General features: G+C 39.2%; 3 protein-coding genes across 8 annotated transcripts in view; 1 reads left to right on the forward strand and 2 right to left on the reverse strand.

Annotated features, from left to right (window-relative positions):
• The window catches only part of b4galnt1a (beta-1,4-N-acetyl-galactosaminyl transferase 1a), a 12,868-nt gene extending 9,717 nt beyond the window's left edge, over positions 1-3,151 (reverse strand). The window contains exons 1-2 of one of the 4 annotated variants that reach the window (XM_037977075.1): positions 3,013-3,151; positions 2,574-2,783 (exon numbers count right to left, since the gene is read on the reverse strand). Coding sequence is in view for 1 of the 4 variants with exons in the window: in XM_037977078.1 (XP_037833006.1) it covers positions 1,672-1,691 (20 nt within the window). In the remaining 3 variants the exon portion in view is untranslated. Of the gene's footprint in view, positions 1-1,671; positions 1,725-2,573; positions 2,952-3,012 lie in introns of those variants that run through there. The other 3 variants (XM_037977077.1, XM_037977076.1, XM_037977078.1) reach the window with 3 other exon arrangements.
• Positions 3,152-4,323: 1,172 nt separating this feature from the next.
• On the forward strand, positions 4,324-10,472 carry c1galt1a (core 1 synthase, glycoprotein-N-acetylgalactosamine 3-beta-galactosyltransferase, 1a). Of its 2 annotated transcripts, none has more exons than XM_017430889.3 (4): positions 4,324-4,467; positions 5,364-5,618; positions 6,118-6,782; positions 9,614-10,472. In XM_017430889.3, exons 2-4 carry the CDS (start codon positions 5,408-5,410, stop codon positions 9,959-9,961), a joined length of 1,224 nt encoding a protein of 407 aa, XP_017286378.1. In that variant the 5' UTR covers positions 4,324-4,467; positions 5,364-5,407; the 3' UTR covers positions 9,962-10,472. The 2 variants fall into 2 exon arrangements, with proteins under 2 accessions (XP_017286378.1, XP_024865042.1); XM_025009274.1 differs by lacking the exon at positions 4,324-4,467 and adding an exon at positions 4,492-4,599.
• Positions 10,473-10,806: 334 nt separating this feature from the next.
• On the reverse strand, positions 10,807-12,615 carry tac3a (tachykinin precursor 3a). 2 transcript variants are annotated; one of them, XM_017430901.3, is made up of 7 exons: positions 12,403-12,615; positions 11,910-12,025; positions 11,725-11,821; positions 11,563-11,592; positions 11,426-11,479; positions 11,261-11,327; positions 10,807-11,062 (listed from the first exon to the last, which is right to left on the reverse strand). In XM_017430901.3, the coding sequence occupies exons 2-7, from the start codon at positions 12,009-12,011 to the stop codon at positions 11,044-11,046; spliced, it is 369 nt and encodes a 122-aa protein (XP_017286390.1). In that variant the 5' UTR covers positions 12,012-12,025; positions 12,403-12,615; the 3' UTR covers positions 10,807-11,043. The 2 variants fall into 2 exon arrangements, with proteins under 2 accessions (XP_017286390.1, XP_017286389.1); XM_017430900.3 differs by having other exon boundaries at positions 11,725-11,824; positions 12,403-12,610.
• Between the last annotated feature and the right edge of the window lie 2,660 nt (positions 12,616-15,275).

The following is a 15,275-nucleotide window of genomic DNA, read 5'->3' on the forward strand; positions in this document are numbered from 1 at the left end:
ATATGATTTTTTTTGTCTGAGTAGCAGTAGGGGTTTTGTATCAGGCTGTCTGGTTAGCTTTTCCCCAGCATTTTCTCGTTTTTCTGGCCACGTAGTTTTACCGGAGAAGAATAATAATACACAATCGTGAAAAATCCTTACAAAAACAATAGGGTTCCCTGCTCCGCTGGGAGCAGGCGAACGGCCATGCCTTCATTGGCCGCCCGCTTGCTTCCGCGGGCTTGGAACCCTAATAAAGAAGAGAAAAAGAGGGAATGATGACATTTCTAAACAGATTTTCCAGTAGAACAGAGAACCATATTTACCAAACCACTTTCAAAAAAAGCTGGGATGTTGTGTAAAATGTAATTAAAACATTATGCAATGATTTGCAAAACCCATATTTTAATCACAAGGAAACAAAGGAAACATTAAATGTTTAAACTAAGAAATTGCACCTTTTTAACTTTTTGGAAAAAAAAAAAGATAATTTCCAATTTTAAGGCTGCAAAAACATCTCAAAACAGATCTGTCAGGAGCAACAAAGGGCTATGGTACAAATAATTTGCAGGATGAAAATTTAGCAACTAATGAGGTTAATTGGTCACAAGTCAGTCACAGGGTTATTCATAAAAGCCTATTAGAGAGGCTGAATCTCTCAGAAGGAAAGAATACAGATGTTCACCACTCTGCAAAAAAATTCATCTAAAAATAGTAGAACAATTTCAGAATAATCCTCAACCTTAAATTGCGAAGACTGAATATTCCATCATTTGCAGTTCATAATAACAGCAAAGAGTTTGAGAATTTGGAGAAATCTCTGAGCTCAAAGGACAAGACTGAAAGTCAATACTGGAGTCCTGTGACCATTGGACCCTCAGGTAGCGTTATATTAAAAACAAGTATGATTCTGATCAGGACATCACTTTATGGGCACAGGAACACTTCCACAAATCACGGTCTGCAAACACAGCCTGACATATATAAATGCAGGTTAAAGCTCTATCATGTAAAGAAGAAGCCATATGTGAACATAATCCAGAAATCCAAATCTGGGCCAAAACTTAATCCGGTAGTATGCAGTGGATGGGAGAAATTCAGGTTTACAAACGTCCTCCACAGAGGACAAATTCGAGCTGTGGGTCAGGCAGGAGATGTTGCTTAATATTTATGTTGTTGCCTTTTTTCCTCTTTCCCACAGGTGAAAGTTGTGTCCCTTTAAAAGAGTCCGGTTTAATAATTAAACCCGAAAAGCAGATGCCTCCTGCTCACACTGGAACACACATGGAACAGGAACAGGAGTATTTTTAATCTTAGGCGCATGAAGTAAATACAGAAAAGACAGACACACAGCTTTCTGGATTTCTAATTTGATTTTATATATATAAATTTACTTTAAAACTCCAAATTATGAGAGATAAAACAGGGAAAAAACTTGAATAATTCCAAAAACTATAAAACTGAAGAAGTGATATAAGTGTATACAAACACACACCCACACACACATAATATATATATATATATATATATTTATTTTGTGAGAACAATAGAAGCCAGGGTCTACAATACCAGACAGGACCCAAGATGCAGGCTGTGTAAAGATGTCCTTGAGACAATCCAACACATAACAGCTGGATGAAAGATGCAGGCAGGCAAAGCATACATGGAACAAACTGGTGATTGTTAACCAACCGGACATTGTGGTGATACATAAGATACAGAAGAAAGCAGTGGTGATAGATGTAGCAGTCCCAAGTGACTGTAACATCAGGAAGAAGGAGCACGAGAAGCTGGAGAAATCCAAGAACTGAAAGAGGAAATACCTGACTGAGTGACCCTGAAGCATAATGAATTAAGAAAACAGCGCAGATTTGGAAATAATCCGAAAAGTAAGCAAGTTAATAATAATAATATGGAGAAACAGGTCCAGCACGTTTCTGCAGCCCCTGGCCACAATGGTGATGTTTTATTTTATTTTCATTTTGCATATTTTCATTTTACGACAGTATATTTGACAGTATCTTAAGCAGTACTGTACAGTACAGTACTGTACAGTACATTAACCCCCCACCCCCTTTAAAACAAACAAACAACAACAAAAAACATTTGCTCTTAATAAAACCTCCCTGTTTTTTCGTACTTGGTAAACATCACCCTCACGCAACTTCTTGTGAAGACGTGCAGCTGTCATCAAATTCAGAATTACCAAAATGGCACCCACTCACAGACTTTCACTCTACTTTCAAAAAGTCTTTAAACAAAAGGACACGTCTAATGTAACGTTTCATTTGATCTGGTATCATTCTGAGGACAGCTTGTCAGGAACAGGCTGTTATTATCACAACTATTTTTATATGCACGCAAAGACTTCTAATTTTCTTTCATTAAGTAGAGTTCACTTTAAGCTGTAAAAACTATAATTTGATTTCCGGAGGAAACCCACAGGCCTTAAAGTCAACACGTGCTCATCTCCTCACGTCAAAAATGTCTTAAAGAGGGAAAAAAGCGGCTCTGTTTCTGAATCACCCCCCTCCTCCTAATTTACTTTTATAAGTTCCAGCTGTGAATAAAAAAAAGAAAGAAATGAAACTCACCGTGTCCGCTCCTGGGAAAGTGACACTCGTCTGCGCCCTCTGATGAGAAGTGACAGCTGTGGGCACGCGCTCCTCCTGCGTGGTGAGAGAACGGGTTTGACAGAATTCCTCAGCGGGACCGAGCCTGTTCCACTAAACCGTCTATGCAAAAGACTCAGCTACTGCCAGAGGCGGAAACTCAAAGACAGAACACCATTGTCATCAGCGGACCTAATCAGGAACAAAAAAGAAAACGGCAACAGAGAAAAGCAAAACATTTGAACCCCCTTGGCATTTTTAAAATATGTTGTTTGGAATAAAATTTCATAAAGATTCTGGCAACTTCAAACATTTCTTTTTTTTCATTTTCAAAGTTGCAACTTCGTTGTCACTAATGCTAGATATGCAGAGTACTACTAAAGAGAAATAGAGGAAACCTAGCAAACCACTGAAAACTCACTTGAAACAGTTAAACCCATTTCAGGCCAGATAACTACTGACGTCACGTGAGGGGCGCGCTTCCGGTTTCATCCATAAAATGTTGTAGACAGAAGTCCCAGCGCTGGTCTTGTGTTAATTCTGCTTTAACAGACAAACGGGGGGAGGGCGGTTGGGTAAAAGGACCGGAAGTGAGCTGGTCAACAGGCATTTCCCTAGATGGAAATTGTGTCAAGCGCACATTTTCTTTGTGGAACATTGTTTGTGTTTGTGCTGATATAAGTTTTCTTTCTATTTGTGTTAGTACTGCGGTTTTTTTTCTTTTTCTTCTGACGTCTGAGGACGCATGTCCGAAAATGTACACCGTACATGCTTGTTTTTCTCTGTTGCTGCAGGTTGCATCTGTTTTACAAAGCGACCTTTCCAGACCACAGAGGGGCCGGATGTAGCTGTGATACAGAAGTGGGGATGATAACAGACTTTTATCTGAAAAAATCTGTTTCTGAAAGCAGCAAGTTTCAAATGTTAAGCAAAAAAAAAAAAAAAGTTTATTGGAAAGAGTGTTTTTGGCAAGTGTGCTTTTTTAAAAATGTCATTTTAAAGATGTTCTGAATGTTTAGGTACCTGCTAAAACCCACATTCACTCACACAACATGCACATGCACAAACACAGACATGCAAACGCACCAATAACCCATTCATTGTGGACTGCTGTTTATATAGTAAAGGTTGATCAAAATGATAAAGGCTTTATTCTTCAGGAAGTTGCACAAACTTGTCTTTTTTTCATTTTTTGTTCAAAGAGCAAGCAATTTATTTATTTATTTTTAATTTACCCCTGACTTCCTACATTTATCTATTTATTTTTTATAATTTAGTCAGCAATCTTTAATAATTTTGCATTCTTTCCCATAAAGGCTATTGTAGACTCCTAGACTGGTGCACAACAAAACTAAAGAGAACAATAAACAAACATTGCTCAAGTAAATTGATAAGTTATTCATCTTCGAGTAAATGCATCGGTTTTGTTTATAAAATCTGTAGCTGATCCTACAGACTCGCCTGTATTCATTTGACCTGCAGTTAAAGGCGTTAGGGTGACATCTAGTGGCAAAGATTGGTATAACAACTGATTTACCTTTAATTTTTTTCGCTTTTTTGACTTGCATTTTAATGAATACAAACAGTATATTTAAACAAAATATTGTTTGTTTCGCAAACAAAATAGTATAGGTAATTTGAAAAAACAAAACAAGACAAAAAAAAGAAAGAAACAACCCTAAGTGCGTCTTCCTCATACGTCACCGGCAGCCAGCCAATGAGAGCGCGCGTATCCAGAGCTTAGCCGGTGATGCTGAAGAATGTCGAGCTGTTTGTGTTGGTGGAACCAAAGGGCTTTTCTCTTTGTAATCATCTTATTTGGCGACGCACAAACACGGAGAACCTCAGTCGGGAGCGGTAATATTCCGGGATGAATGTGAGTACCGTTTGAGCTTTTCCCTTCAGCCTGGAGCAGCTTTGGGCCGATTTCTGGAAATACTTGCAAGCTTTAATTATACAGGGGGGGTCAGACGTATCGTGCTCACCAATGACTGATCCCACAGCCGAGGTAATGAACACACACAAATGGACTGGTGTTTAAACAGTCTGAACCCATCTGCTGAGGCTGGTTCTGGTGACAAATAAAGACATTTGTTTCCCCCTCGGCCTCATTTTGCTGTCATGGTGTTTTTGGTTTGTCAGTCCTTGACTAGGGTTACTGAAATGTCCTTTAATTTAATTATTTTAAAGATTTATATCTCAAACATTTGTAAATGTGCTTTATGGATTAGGGTGTTAATTTCAGAGCAGCTTATAAACAGTTTTTTTTAAATAACACTGAAATTGGAAAAGTGAGACTTATCTGATTTATTGTGTACTATTTAAGCTTTATTGAAGTTAATTTAAAAGCAGCCTCTTTCTGAATTAAACAAAATGAGGAGTGTCACAAAACAGGGAGGATATCATGTGTTGTAGTTAGAGAACTGCAGTTCTAATGAAGCAAAGCATCAGTTTGAAGTCTAAATACTTAAAATTTAAAAAAAACAATTTGACAATTATCTATGATTGCAAGTTTATCTGATAGGATCTGTTGCAACAACAAAAAATGTAAAGTTTATTTTTGGTGTGTGGCTGACCGGGTGTAATGTTCCAAAAGGTTTAGCAGCATGCCATCAGAAGGCATACAGTACTTTATAGACAGATAAAAACTTGTCTTGCTTGACAAACTTAACTTGATTGCCTGTTCTGATACACTTATTTTTAAAGAAGGGAAGAGATTTGCATAAAGTTGAAGTTGGGCTGCATATCAAAGTGTGTTTTGGCTCCACGTAGAAATGCTGTAAGTCAGACGTTGCAGCGCTGGAGAAATCGACGCCATGAAGGGCCCCAGCTCCAGATGTGCCCTCGCTTTGGGCTTTGTGGTGGGGGCCTGCAGCATGTACGTCTTCCTGCACCAGGTGTGGTTTGAACGAAGCTTCCCCGTCCTGTCAGAGGCCCAGGAAAGGGTCGCGACAAGCGAGGAGAAACCAACAAGCTGGAGGAAGGAGGGAGCTGCACTCATTAACCTGATCCACCCTCATCGTGCAGGTACTGCACACTGTTTGATGTGGAGCTCAGCTGTTAGAACCGTTTAGTGTAAATGGTAGTTATATACCTCTGAATTTTGAGCACAGATTGTCTCGAACCACTATAATCTAAATATCTATTGAAGGTTCATTATTAGCAGAAGCTAAAATATTATTTCATCAAAAAATGTTCAGATGGGATTCTGAAATAAAAATAGTCAAAGACATAAACTGACACAAACCCAAGAAAAAAGGGAAAGTTATCTGAATCTTTTTTTTGTTACTATGTTGTTTCATAACCTGCATTTCATTAGACAGGATAATTTGGTACCTTAGAACATGACAGTAAAATCCTTGTAAATTAATACTAATTTTATTTTCAAACATTATCATTAAATGAAATCAGTATTTTAAAATGTATGCCTGTCTTCATGAAGGTGGGTGTGAATGTAATTGCCCTTGTCTGCAAGCTCACTTGTCTGTCTGTTAGCAAGTTATCTGTATTAGCCGTTTTCCTCTAGATGAAGACAGCCTGGCGGCAGACATGCTGTACCAGAAGGTGCGTGTTCTCTGTTGGGTGATGACGGGACCATACAACCTGCAGAGCAGGACCCGCCATGTCCGGGCCACCTGGAGTCGCCACTGCAACGTCGTAGTGTTCATGAGCTCCGTGGAGGACCCCAGCTTTCCCACCGTGGGTTTGGGCACGAAAGAGGGCCGCGACCAGCTCTACTGGAAAACCATCCGAGCCTTCCATTATGTCTACGAACACCACGTGGACGACGCAGACTGGTTCCTGAAAGCTGACGACGACACCTTTGTGGTGGTGGACAACCTGCGTTGGATTCTGTCCGACCACACCCCCGACGAGCCCATCTATTTTGGTAAACGCTTCAAGCCTTACACCAAACAAGGCTACATGAGTGGAGGCGCGGGCTATGTGCTCAGCAAGGAGGCCCTGAAGAGATTTGTTGAAGGTTTTCGGACCAAGGCTTGCACACACACCACCCCTGTTGAAGACCTAGCATTGGGGCAGTGTTTAGAGAAAATGGGCATCCTGGCTGGGGATTCCAGAGATACTTTGCATCGAGAAACTTTTCACCCGTTTGTGCCAGAGCACCATCTAACCACCAAGTTCTCCAAGAGCTTTTGGTACTGGAGCTATTGCTACTACCCAATTGTTGAGGCAAGTCCTATTGCATGTTTAATCTGTTTACTGGTAGCAGAGTTCAGTGCTGGGAAGTGAAGCTTCGTCAGTATTTGTTGGTGTAACCCAGGGGTGGGCAATCCTGGTCATCGAGGGCCACTATCCTGCATGTTTTACTTGTTTCTCTGCTCCAACACCTGATTTGAATCAATGGGTGATTATCAGGCTTCTGCAGAACATGAAGAGGTGATTTAACCTCTGAATCAGGTGTGTTGGAGCAGGGAAACAAGTAACACATGCAGGATAGTGGCCCTCAAGGACCAGGATTGGCCACCCCTGGTGTAACCAATTAGCATGTAAGCCAGTTACAGATAGTTCCTATTAGGCAGACATCCGGTGTGTGGATTAGCCGCAGTAAAGAAGGGCAGAACAGGTTAAGAAGACATTCAGATGAGAGGCTGAACCTCAAGGTTCATCTATCATTTGAGTACATTTAACTTTCAAAAGAGAGAATTTTTTTCTTTTTAAATTTGCATAGTGGTTCCTTATTTCCTAACTGAAATGAGTATTGTTCAATAAATTGACATGATATAGGTAAGAAAGGAAACATAATTATTGCCTGCTAACATGAAAAGCAGGCAATCATGTCTGTCTGTGTTTGTTTGTCTGCCTGTGAGCAAAATATCTCATGAACAAGTGAACAGATTTTCAGAAAACTAATCACTGGATCTGCATCAACAACTGATGAGTTTTCAGAGTTGATTCAAGATGGATGCCTCAGCTAATCCACCCTATCAAACACAAAAAATGGCTATAACTCTGTCAGTTTTACAGATACTGAGCTAAAACTTGGTGTGGTAGTAGCTTGGAGTCATTCTCAACACATACTCAGCAGGCCAACAGATTATGCAAACCTTTGCTGAAAAATTTGGCATTCAAGGCAGCAGGCAAAATCCATTCCATCATTTCTTTCTGGCAGTTAAAATGAATTTAAAACATGACTCATTATTATATTTAGACAAACTGCAGCAGATAGGAAACATAGCATTTGGGAATAAAACTTTGGTAGTTTGAGCTTTCCTTGCTTTAGATGCTGTTGTAAACTGCTGGGTACTGTAGGCTCTCTTCAGGAGGTAATATGTGTGATTTGTGTCTACAAACATCTTCAAAAATATACATCCCACGGAAGAGGTGGGAGAAGTAGAGTCGAGCGTCTCATTACGGCTCCCCTGAAATTAGTTAGAAAGATGAAAGCACAAGAGACGGGCTACATGAGGATTGGTGCTGTAATTATATTTTGTTGTATTCAGCCCGAAGCATGTCACAGACATTTATTAGGACCTCAGGAACTTTTGAAAAAGCGGGACACAAAATGTCTCCTTTTGAAGAAGTTAACAGAAAAAATCTAATAATTAAATGAATCCATTCAGATCTGGCACACTCAGATTCTGTACCTGACCCCTGTAAATGTGGATGACTCCAGCACAGATAATGTCCCGTCAACAAAAAGGAAAATTGGTCAATTTGCTGCTGCTGATGCAACCAGTGTGTTGTGTTGTGTATTTAAAACGAGCTGGGAGGTGTCACCGATCCGGTCACACACTGCCAGTGTAGAAAACCGGTCTGTGAGAGGTAACAAGAAACCTTTTATCAATCTTCATCAAGTTAAGTCTAAAACTTTTTATGTTATTTCATTTGTATTTAAAGAATTAATCACAAATGTTTTTAAACATTTAAAAATTGTAAGTGTAAGTACAGCCATTTACCATATATTTTTATTTTTTTTATTTTGTAATCTAATCTTGACATACAGTAGGTGGTGCCTCTGAGCCACGGAGTTCAGTTGTTCCCCAGGACTGATAATAAAACATAAATGAGTAAAACTGTTGCACCGAACTGTCTGTTATTCATCTTTGATGCTTCACTAGGTCAAAATATGTTCACAAGCTTTCAAATCTACCTAAACATGCATCATGAAGTAGGTTTCAACAAATGTACTCCTTTATAAGTGATAAATGCAGAAATTTGGTGACATTCATTAAAGGTACTGCAGCTGCAGACTCTGAAGTAACTTTCCTGTCAGATTTGGTTATTTTGTAGTAAATTTCTGTGTCTTTATAATGGCACAGTTGAAAATACCAAAGATGCCATTTGAAAAATATATATATTTTAATACCAAGCTTTTCATTTTAGATGTGTGCAAACTGTCAATTGGCAGGAAAACTCTGAAGGTCCTCCTGGCAGTGGAATGTTTAATGCTCATCTTCAACTGAGAAATTGCAGCATATTGTAGTAATTTTGGATTTGATGGTAGCAAAACACATCAAAAAAGTTGGGACAGGTCCATGTTTACCAGGCCATAAATGTCTGGGAACTGAGGAGACCAGTTGCTGGAGTTTTTGAAGGAAAGGGATGTTGTCTTATTCTTGTCTGATGTAGGATTCAAGCTGTGCAACAGTCCTGGGTCGTTGCCTGATTTTGTGTTTCGTGATGCTCCAAATGTTTTCAGTTCGTGAGAGATCTGGACTGCAGGCAGGACTCTTTTACTATCAAACCATCCTGTTGTAATGGATGCAGTCTGTGGTTTAGCATTGTCCCGCTGAAATGTGTAAGACTTTGCCTGAAAAAGACATCTGGATCGGAGTACATGTTGTTCTAAAACATGTATATACTTTTCTGCATTGATGGCATCTGTCTCGATTTGTAAGAGCCCCTAATGCACCCCCAAACCGAAAGAGAGGCCGGCTTTGAGGGTTGTAATTTTTTAGAGTAACCAAATAAAGAGGCTTAACACATTTAAATGAAGGTATGTTGTGTCTTTACTGTTTTCTGTGTTTAAAACCTGTGATGTGTATGTTTTTCCTCTCCAGGGTCCACAGTGCTGCTCTGACCTGGCCGTGTCGTTCCATTATGTTGAAGCAGAGCTGATGTACACACTGGAGTATTACACCTACCACCTGAGAGCGTACGGCTACGTGCCGCGCTATCAGCCTTCGGCACATCAGAGTCTGAACCTCCCCTCGCTCTCGCAGGCAAATGTGACCGCGGGAACTAAAGCAGTTCAGGAGGGGATGATGGGAGGGAATCACACAACTGCTGCTTCTGCTGCTGCTTTTAACATCAGTGGAAACCAAACCAAAGAAGAGACGGGCAAGAAAGATGACCTGAGCTTTAATTTGTCTGAGAACCGAACTGTGCTCTCACATGAACATAGCTGATTCACCGCGCTGTTTTCTGTCTGATCTGTATGAGACTCGACATCAGAAGGACTTGTGGCTCCTCTCTCCGCGCTGACACGTTGATCTGAGCTCTGAAGAAAGGAGTGACTTTTACAGAGAAGCCACCTCGGGTTGTTAAATGACTGACGATGTCTTTTCTTTTGACAAAACCTGCTTGTTTAGCTCTGAGAATATTTCACACCGTGTTCCTCAGACAGCGCTCCTTGTGGGAGCAGATGCTAATTGAATTTGGCTCAGTAGCAGCTGCATACAGTCTGGGTATTCTTTTTTTACCCAATATGAATGCTTGATTTGTACTTAATTATAATTCACTTCTGTCTTGCAGGAAGCCATTTCACACATTTTATCTTTTTTTCACCATGAAGAAGCTACACAAAGTAAAACTATTAAATATTAAGTTTTTTATGACCTCTTTTATGATAGTTGATTTTACAGTCACAATTCTGTTCTTCTTTTAGCTCTTTGAAACAATAAATGATTTTTAAATGATTGTGATGTCTTTTAAGTATGCGTCTTGTTTCAAATTGAAATTTTCAGCTGAAGAGTTAATGCATACTTTAAATTCAGAGACACAGGTGTTCAGTAATAAAAAAAACAACTGTGCTGCAGAAATTGAACATTTTTAATCATTGATGGACAAAAAAATGATCTAAATTATGTGTAACTGAACTCAACATGTTTTTGTGTTTGAGAATGCTGAAAGAAAATTCAAGTAAATCTTATTTGTCAAGCCATTTTCAACAAGTCTTACTGTCCATTCTCATCAGCTTTAGAAATGACTCACATAGCGACAGACAGAAGCACCACCATTTCAATAAGACAAATTACGTATAAAAAAATCACGTTTTATTTTGAACTTTGGACAAAAGGAGTGGATAATAATAAAAATGAAAATGATCACGTGAAATTAGTCTTTCTTTTCAGATGAAACAGTTACAATCTGTTTGGTTTATGGTGACGTTCAGCTTGCAGGTGTAGAATGTTTTCCTCCAACAGACGGTTTGTGCTCTCTGTGATTTTCTGATTATGCGGAAACGGGAATGTTGCTTCAGTCTGAGTCTTTACAGCCCCTGAAGTAACCTGCAAAAAAGGCAATCAGGCAAGTGTATTAACCTTCTTCCAACACAGGTACTCTATGTAAAATTATCCTAAAATACAACTGAAAAGTTCATGCAAACATGTTTTTCGAGTGCAAAACAATCCAAGACATCACCTACACTTCTGATAGAATCGTCTTCTTCATCAGACAGAAAGGGTGTTTATTTTTTAAGGACTCACCTCAGTCTGGACCTGTTAAGAAAAATGCCTCTCCTGTCTGGATACTCTCTCCTCCAGGGTCCATTATCTGTGAGAGCAGATAGACGTTTAGAATTGAAGTCAGATGAATCGTAATTTGACCACTTTAATGACACAGAGCCCAGATTTCTGATTATCACAGCTCACCGGAGTCTGAGCTTCTTCTTCCCATAAGACCAACAAATATATCATCCATCTCCCCTGATAAGAAGAAAACACATCAAGTTAAATGTTTTATGGAAATCTCAAATAAAGAAAACTGTCGCGTCATGATGGTGTCTTACTTTTTTGCGGTGATTGCACAGCTTCCACATCTGTAAGACAAGAAAAGTGAGGGGGGAAACAATTAGTCCACATTTTTCTCTTTTGTTTAATATTGCAATTTTAATTTGTTCCCAAAACACGTGAATCAGTTCAACTGGGCGCGCCCGCCGGTCGGAACTCACCGGCGTTTCTTTTGCCCATCAGCCCCACAAAGCTGTCATAATCCAAGTCAGTATATCTCTTCAGAAGATTCCGCTTGAGCTCTTCCAAGCTCACAGTCTGCTGCAAACAAGCAATTAAAAAAACAGCTTATTTACAAAGTTTTATGCTTAAAAATCTGGGTTGCTGCGCACCGCAAGGTACCTACATCTGAGGATGATCTGTCCGTTCCGGTTTCCTCGCATCTCGAATGGCTGTGCCGAAGTTTCATGATGAGGAACAAGGTCACCAGGAGCAAGCCTCTTCTCATTTTCTCAGCAGCACCTTGGTGAAAACGTTTACAGTTGTTCTGTGTTAGGTTCTTTCATTATTAGAAGCAATTATTGTTTTTACTAGGGAGAAATGAACCCCCTGCTGCTCGCAAACCGCTGCGTAATTGATGCGTAAAAGCGCATGACCGAAGGTTGACAATTCTATTCTGTTAAACTCAGTCAGATTACTTTAGGCTTCTCATAATTAAAAAATAGAAATAAAAACATTTCCTTCTATTTTGTGAACCTGTGTACCCACTAACCAAGAGTTTAGGAAAATCTCAATTTTATTCGAAAAGAAAGAAGACAACTGATAACTAATAAAAACACACATACAGAAAAAAATCATTACATTTTAAAGAATTTAAACGTAGGTTCTATATTATTTACCGGTTATATGCCAAGCGAATATTTGGTCAACGAGTCAGCAGCGCGTCCAGGTGTCGGGTGGAGCAGAAATGGATAGGTCCTGCACTCAGATCCAGTCTAGATGAATGAGACGTCCACGCTTTGCGCTTTTAAATAATCGCCAGAAACCTGCGTTACGCCAATCAGCAGCTGGAGCGTAGGTGGGCATGCAAGTCTTATATCACGTCGTTCCAAGGGCTACGTAGATCTCCCATTGATCGTGATATGAAGCTTCTGAGGGCGTTTAACAACCCCCCCACCCCCACCCCCCAATCAAACACTCAAACACACCATCAGGACAAAAAAAAGAGAAGAAATTATGGCTTGTTGAACCATCTTCTTGGAAAAGATCAGGCAGTGTTTCTTTTGGTTAAAAGAAAAAGAAAAGCGTATATACTTTTTTCATAAATTTACCCATTTTTAAAATATAATTGAACATTTATGCTGAAAACTTATGGTACCCTGCTTTAATTGACGTAGTTCAGTTCTAAGCACAGTCTTTTAGGTTACTTTTTAAAAGTTTATCCACCAAAATTATGACTGGAGGCTATGACTTTCATTCATTTTGAAGCAAATTTGAAAGAAACTTTAGCCAACAGGCATGTTTCCATAACAAGGTTTGGGATGGAGCTGCACATTGGCTGCAACAGTATAACTCACCAAAAAAAAAAATTAACAAAGGTCTTCAGGATTTCTTTTCAAAGCAGTATCTTGTATTTATTCTTTCATGACAGTGAATTTGTATGTGCAGGTCACCTTAGAACAGATTCACACTAGACCCACTTTCTGTTCAAATGCATCAAGACCCCCATTTGTTAAGCATCAAGCTCTTTTGAAATACTGAAGGATTTCCACCCTCCAAATTTTGGATATTTCTATCAATTTATTCTACAGAATGACAAGAAACTAAACATTAACAGACATAACCTTTCTTTATAATGTCTTGGCTCACCTTGTCATGCTGCACTCGAGAGCAGATGGAAATTCATTTAACTATTTATTTAGACTGTTTATTACACCTGCTGTATACCTGCTAGTAATACCACACAGCCGGGTTTATTCTTACATGTTTCTGGTTTTTATTAGCTGTGGGCGAGGAGTGCTTTTAGTTGTCTATGAGCTATTCATGATGTCATATCCTTTTTAAATGAATACAGTGAGTCTAGTGTGGGGGAGGGTCACAACCCTGCACTTTTACCTTTTGAATCAAACTTTGGATTCTACTCTCTAATACGAACAAACAGAACAAGAAAAGCATGTCAAAACCCCCTTTGAAAACTCTTTTGTGTATTTGAATGTTCTTGCCTTTCAATCAACAACTGAATACAGATTTAACCACCCTGTTGAAAAGCAGTAGACCCTGGATGGTATGCTGAGTAAATTATTCAGCTGATCACAGGAAGTATAGTGAGTTTGCTTTATTGTCCACCACCATAAAAGTTGGGTGATAATCTGTGTGAATTTGCTTGTCTGTCTGCTAGCAAAATATTTCATGAAGGGTTTTTAATAAAACTTTCAGAAAATAATAGTTGGATGCACATTTACACCCGATTAACTTTCGGGGTCAACCATAAATATGGCTGCCACAGCTAATCGACCACAGCAAACACAAAAAAAGGATAGAATTTTGTCAATTCTACAGATACTGACCGGAGAGGAGAGCTATCCCCAACACATGGTTTGCATGCTAAAAGATTGACCAATGTCTTGTTTAAAACTTTGGCATTAACTGTTGGAGTCAACCTCATCCATCTGTTAGCAAAATGTCTCATGAACCAGTGCAAGGATTTTAATGAAACACTCTTAACCCTCTCAAGGCAGGTGTTGCAACAACATATCTGATTTTTCCTGTTACTAAAACTTAATTTGAGCCTGAGAGGGTTAAAACACCCTGATTAAAGACACCTACCACAGTCAGTAACTTTAGCACACACAAAAATGTCTATAACTGTCAATTTTGCAGATATTGAGCTGAAGGATGGCGTAGCAGTTGCTAAGTGATATCACCAGCATACACCCTGACAGATCACACAAGATTTTAGTTTAAAACTTTGGCATGCAAGGCAGGTGATATGCATTCCTTCAAGGAATGCCAGCTTCATTTAATCTGCACTGATATGGAATATGGGTTTTTGAAGCCAGAGTAAAAAAGAGTTATAGTCAGCATAACAACCACTAATCAAACAGAAAAGCTGAGTTATTGTCTGGACAGGCATCATCATACCACTAAAACAGCATGTAATTTACTTAAAGATGTTTTCGCGGCCGCTTAATTCTCCATAAATCGTCTCTGACAGGTGTGACATGAGAAGTGTATCGTGTACCTCGTGGAAGCATTCAACGTGCGGCTCTTTACACAAGAACATGTGACTAATTTGTGCAGGCTCTGCAGGAAAGGTATAATTTCCTTTCTAATCATCATTTGCAGGGAAATAACATTTAGTACTCATTTGAATCCTGAAATAAAAACAAAAAAAAAAACATTTATATGTAACATGAAAAAACTGCTTTTATTTTTTTTTACCAATATAATAAGCAGTTGAAAACAACTAAAACACAGAGTATATTCCTAACCCATCATTTTTTCTTGTAATTAAACATGCAATTACACTTGTGTTAGCGCTCGTGCACACACTGGGAATGCAGATGAGCATGAATATTTCAGCGAAGTCAAGTCTGACATCAGGCAGGTGGAAGTAAACTGCAGGCATCTCTTGCTGAGGCCTCTGGAGATTTAAGGGTGTGACACAAACATAGCGGTGGGCCAGAATCTAAACGGTTAACTTCAAAAAAAGGTTAACAGCCATGTTTTAGCAATGACTTCCTATTTCTATATTTGTCCTGTTCCTGTCTGT

The sequence above is a fragment of the Kryptolebias marmoratus genome, linkage group LG8 (assembly GCF_001649575.2).
Source record: "Kryptolebias marmoratus isolate JLee-2015 linkage group LG8, ASM164957v2, whole genome shotgun sequence".
In the NCBI taxonomy this organism is placed as follows: domain Eukaryota; kingdom Metazoa; phylum Chordata; class Actinopteri; order Cyprinodontiformes; family Rivulidae; genus Kryptolebias; species Kryptolebias marmoratus.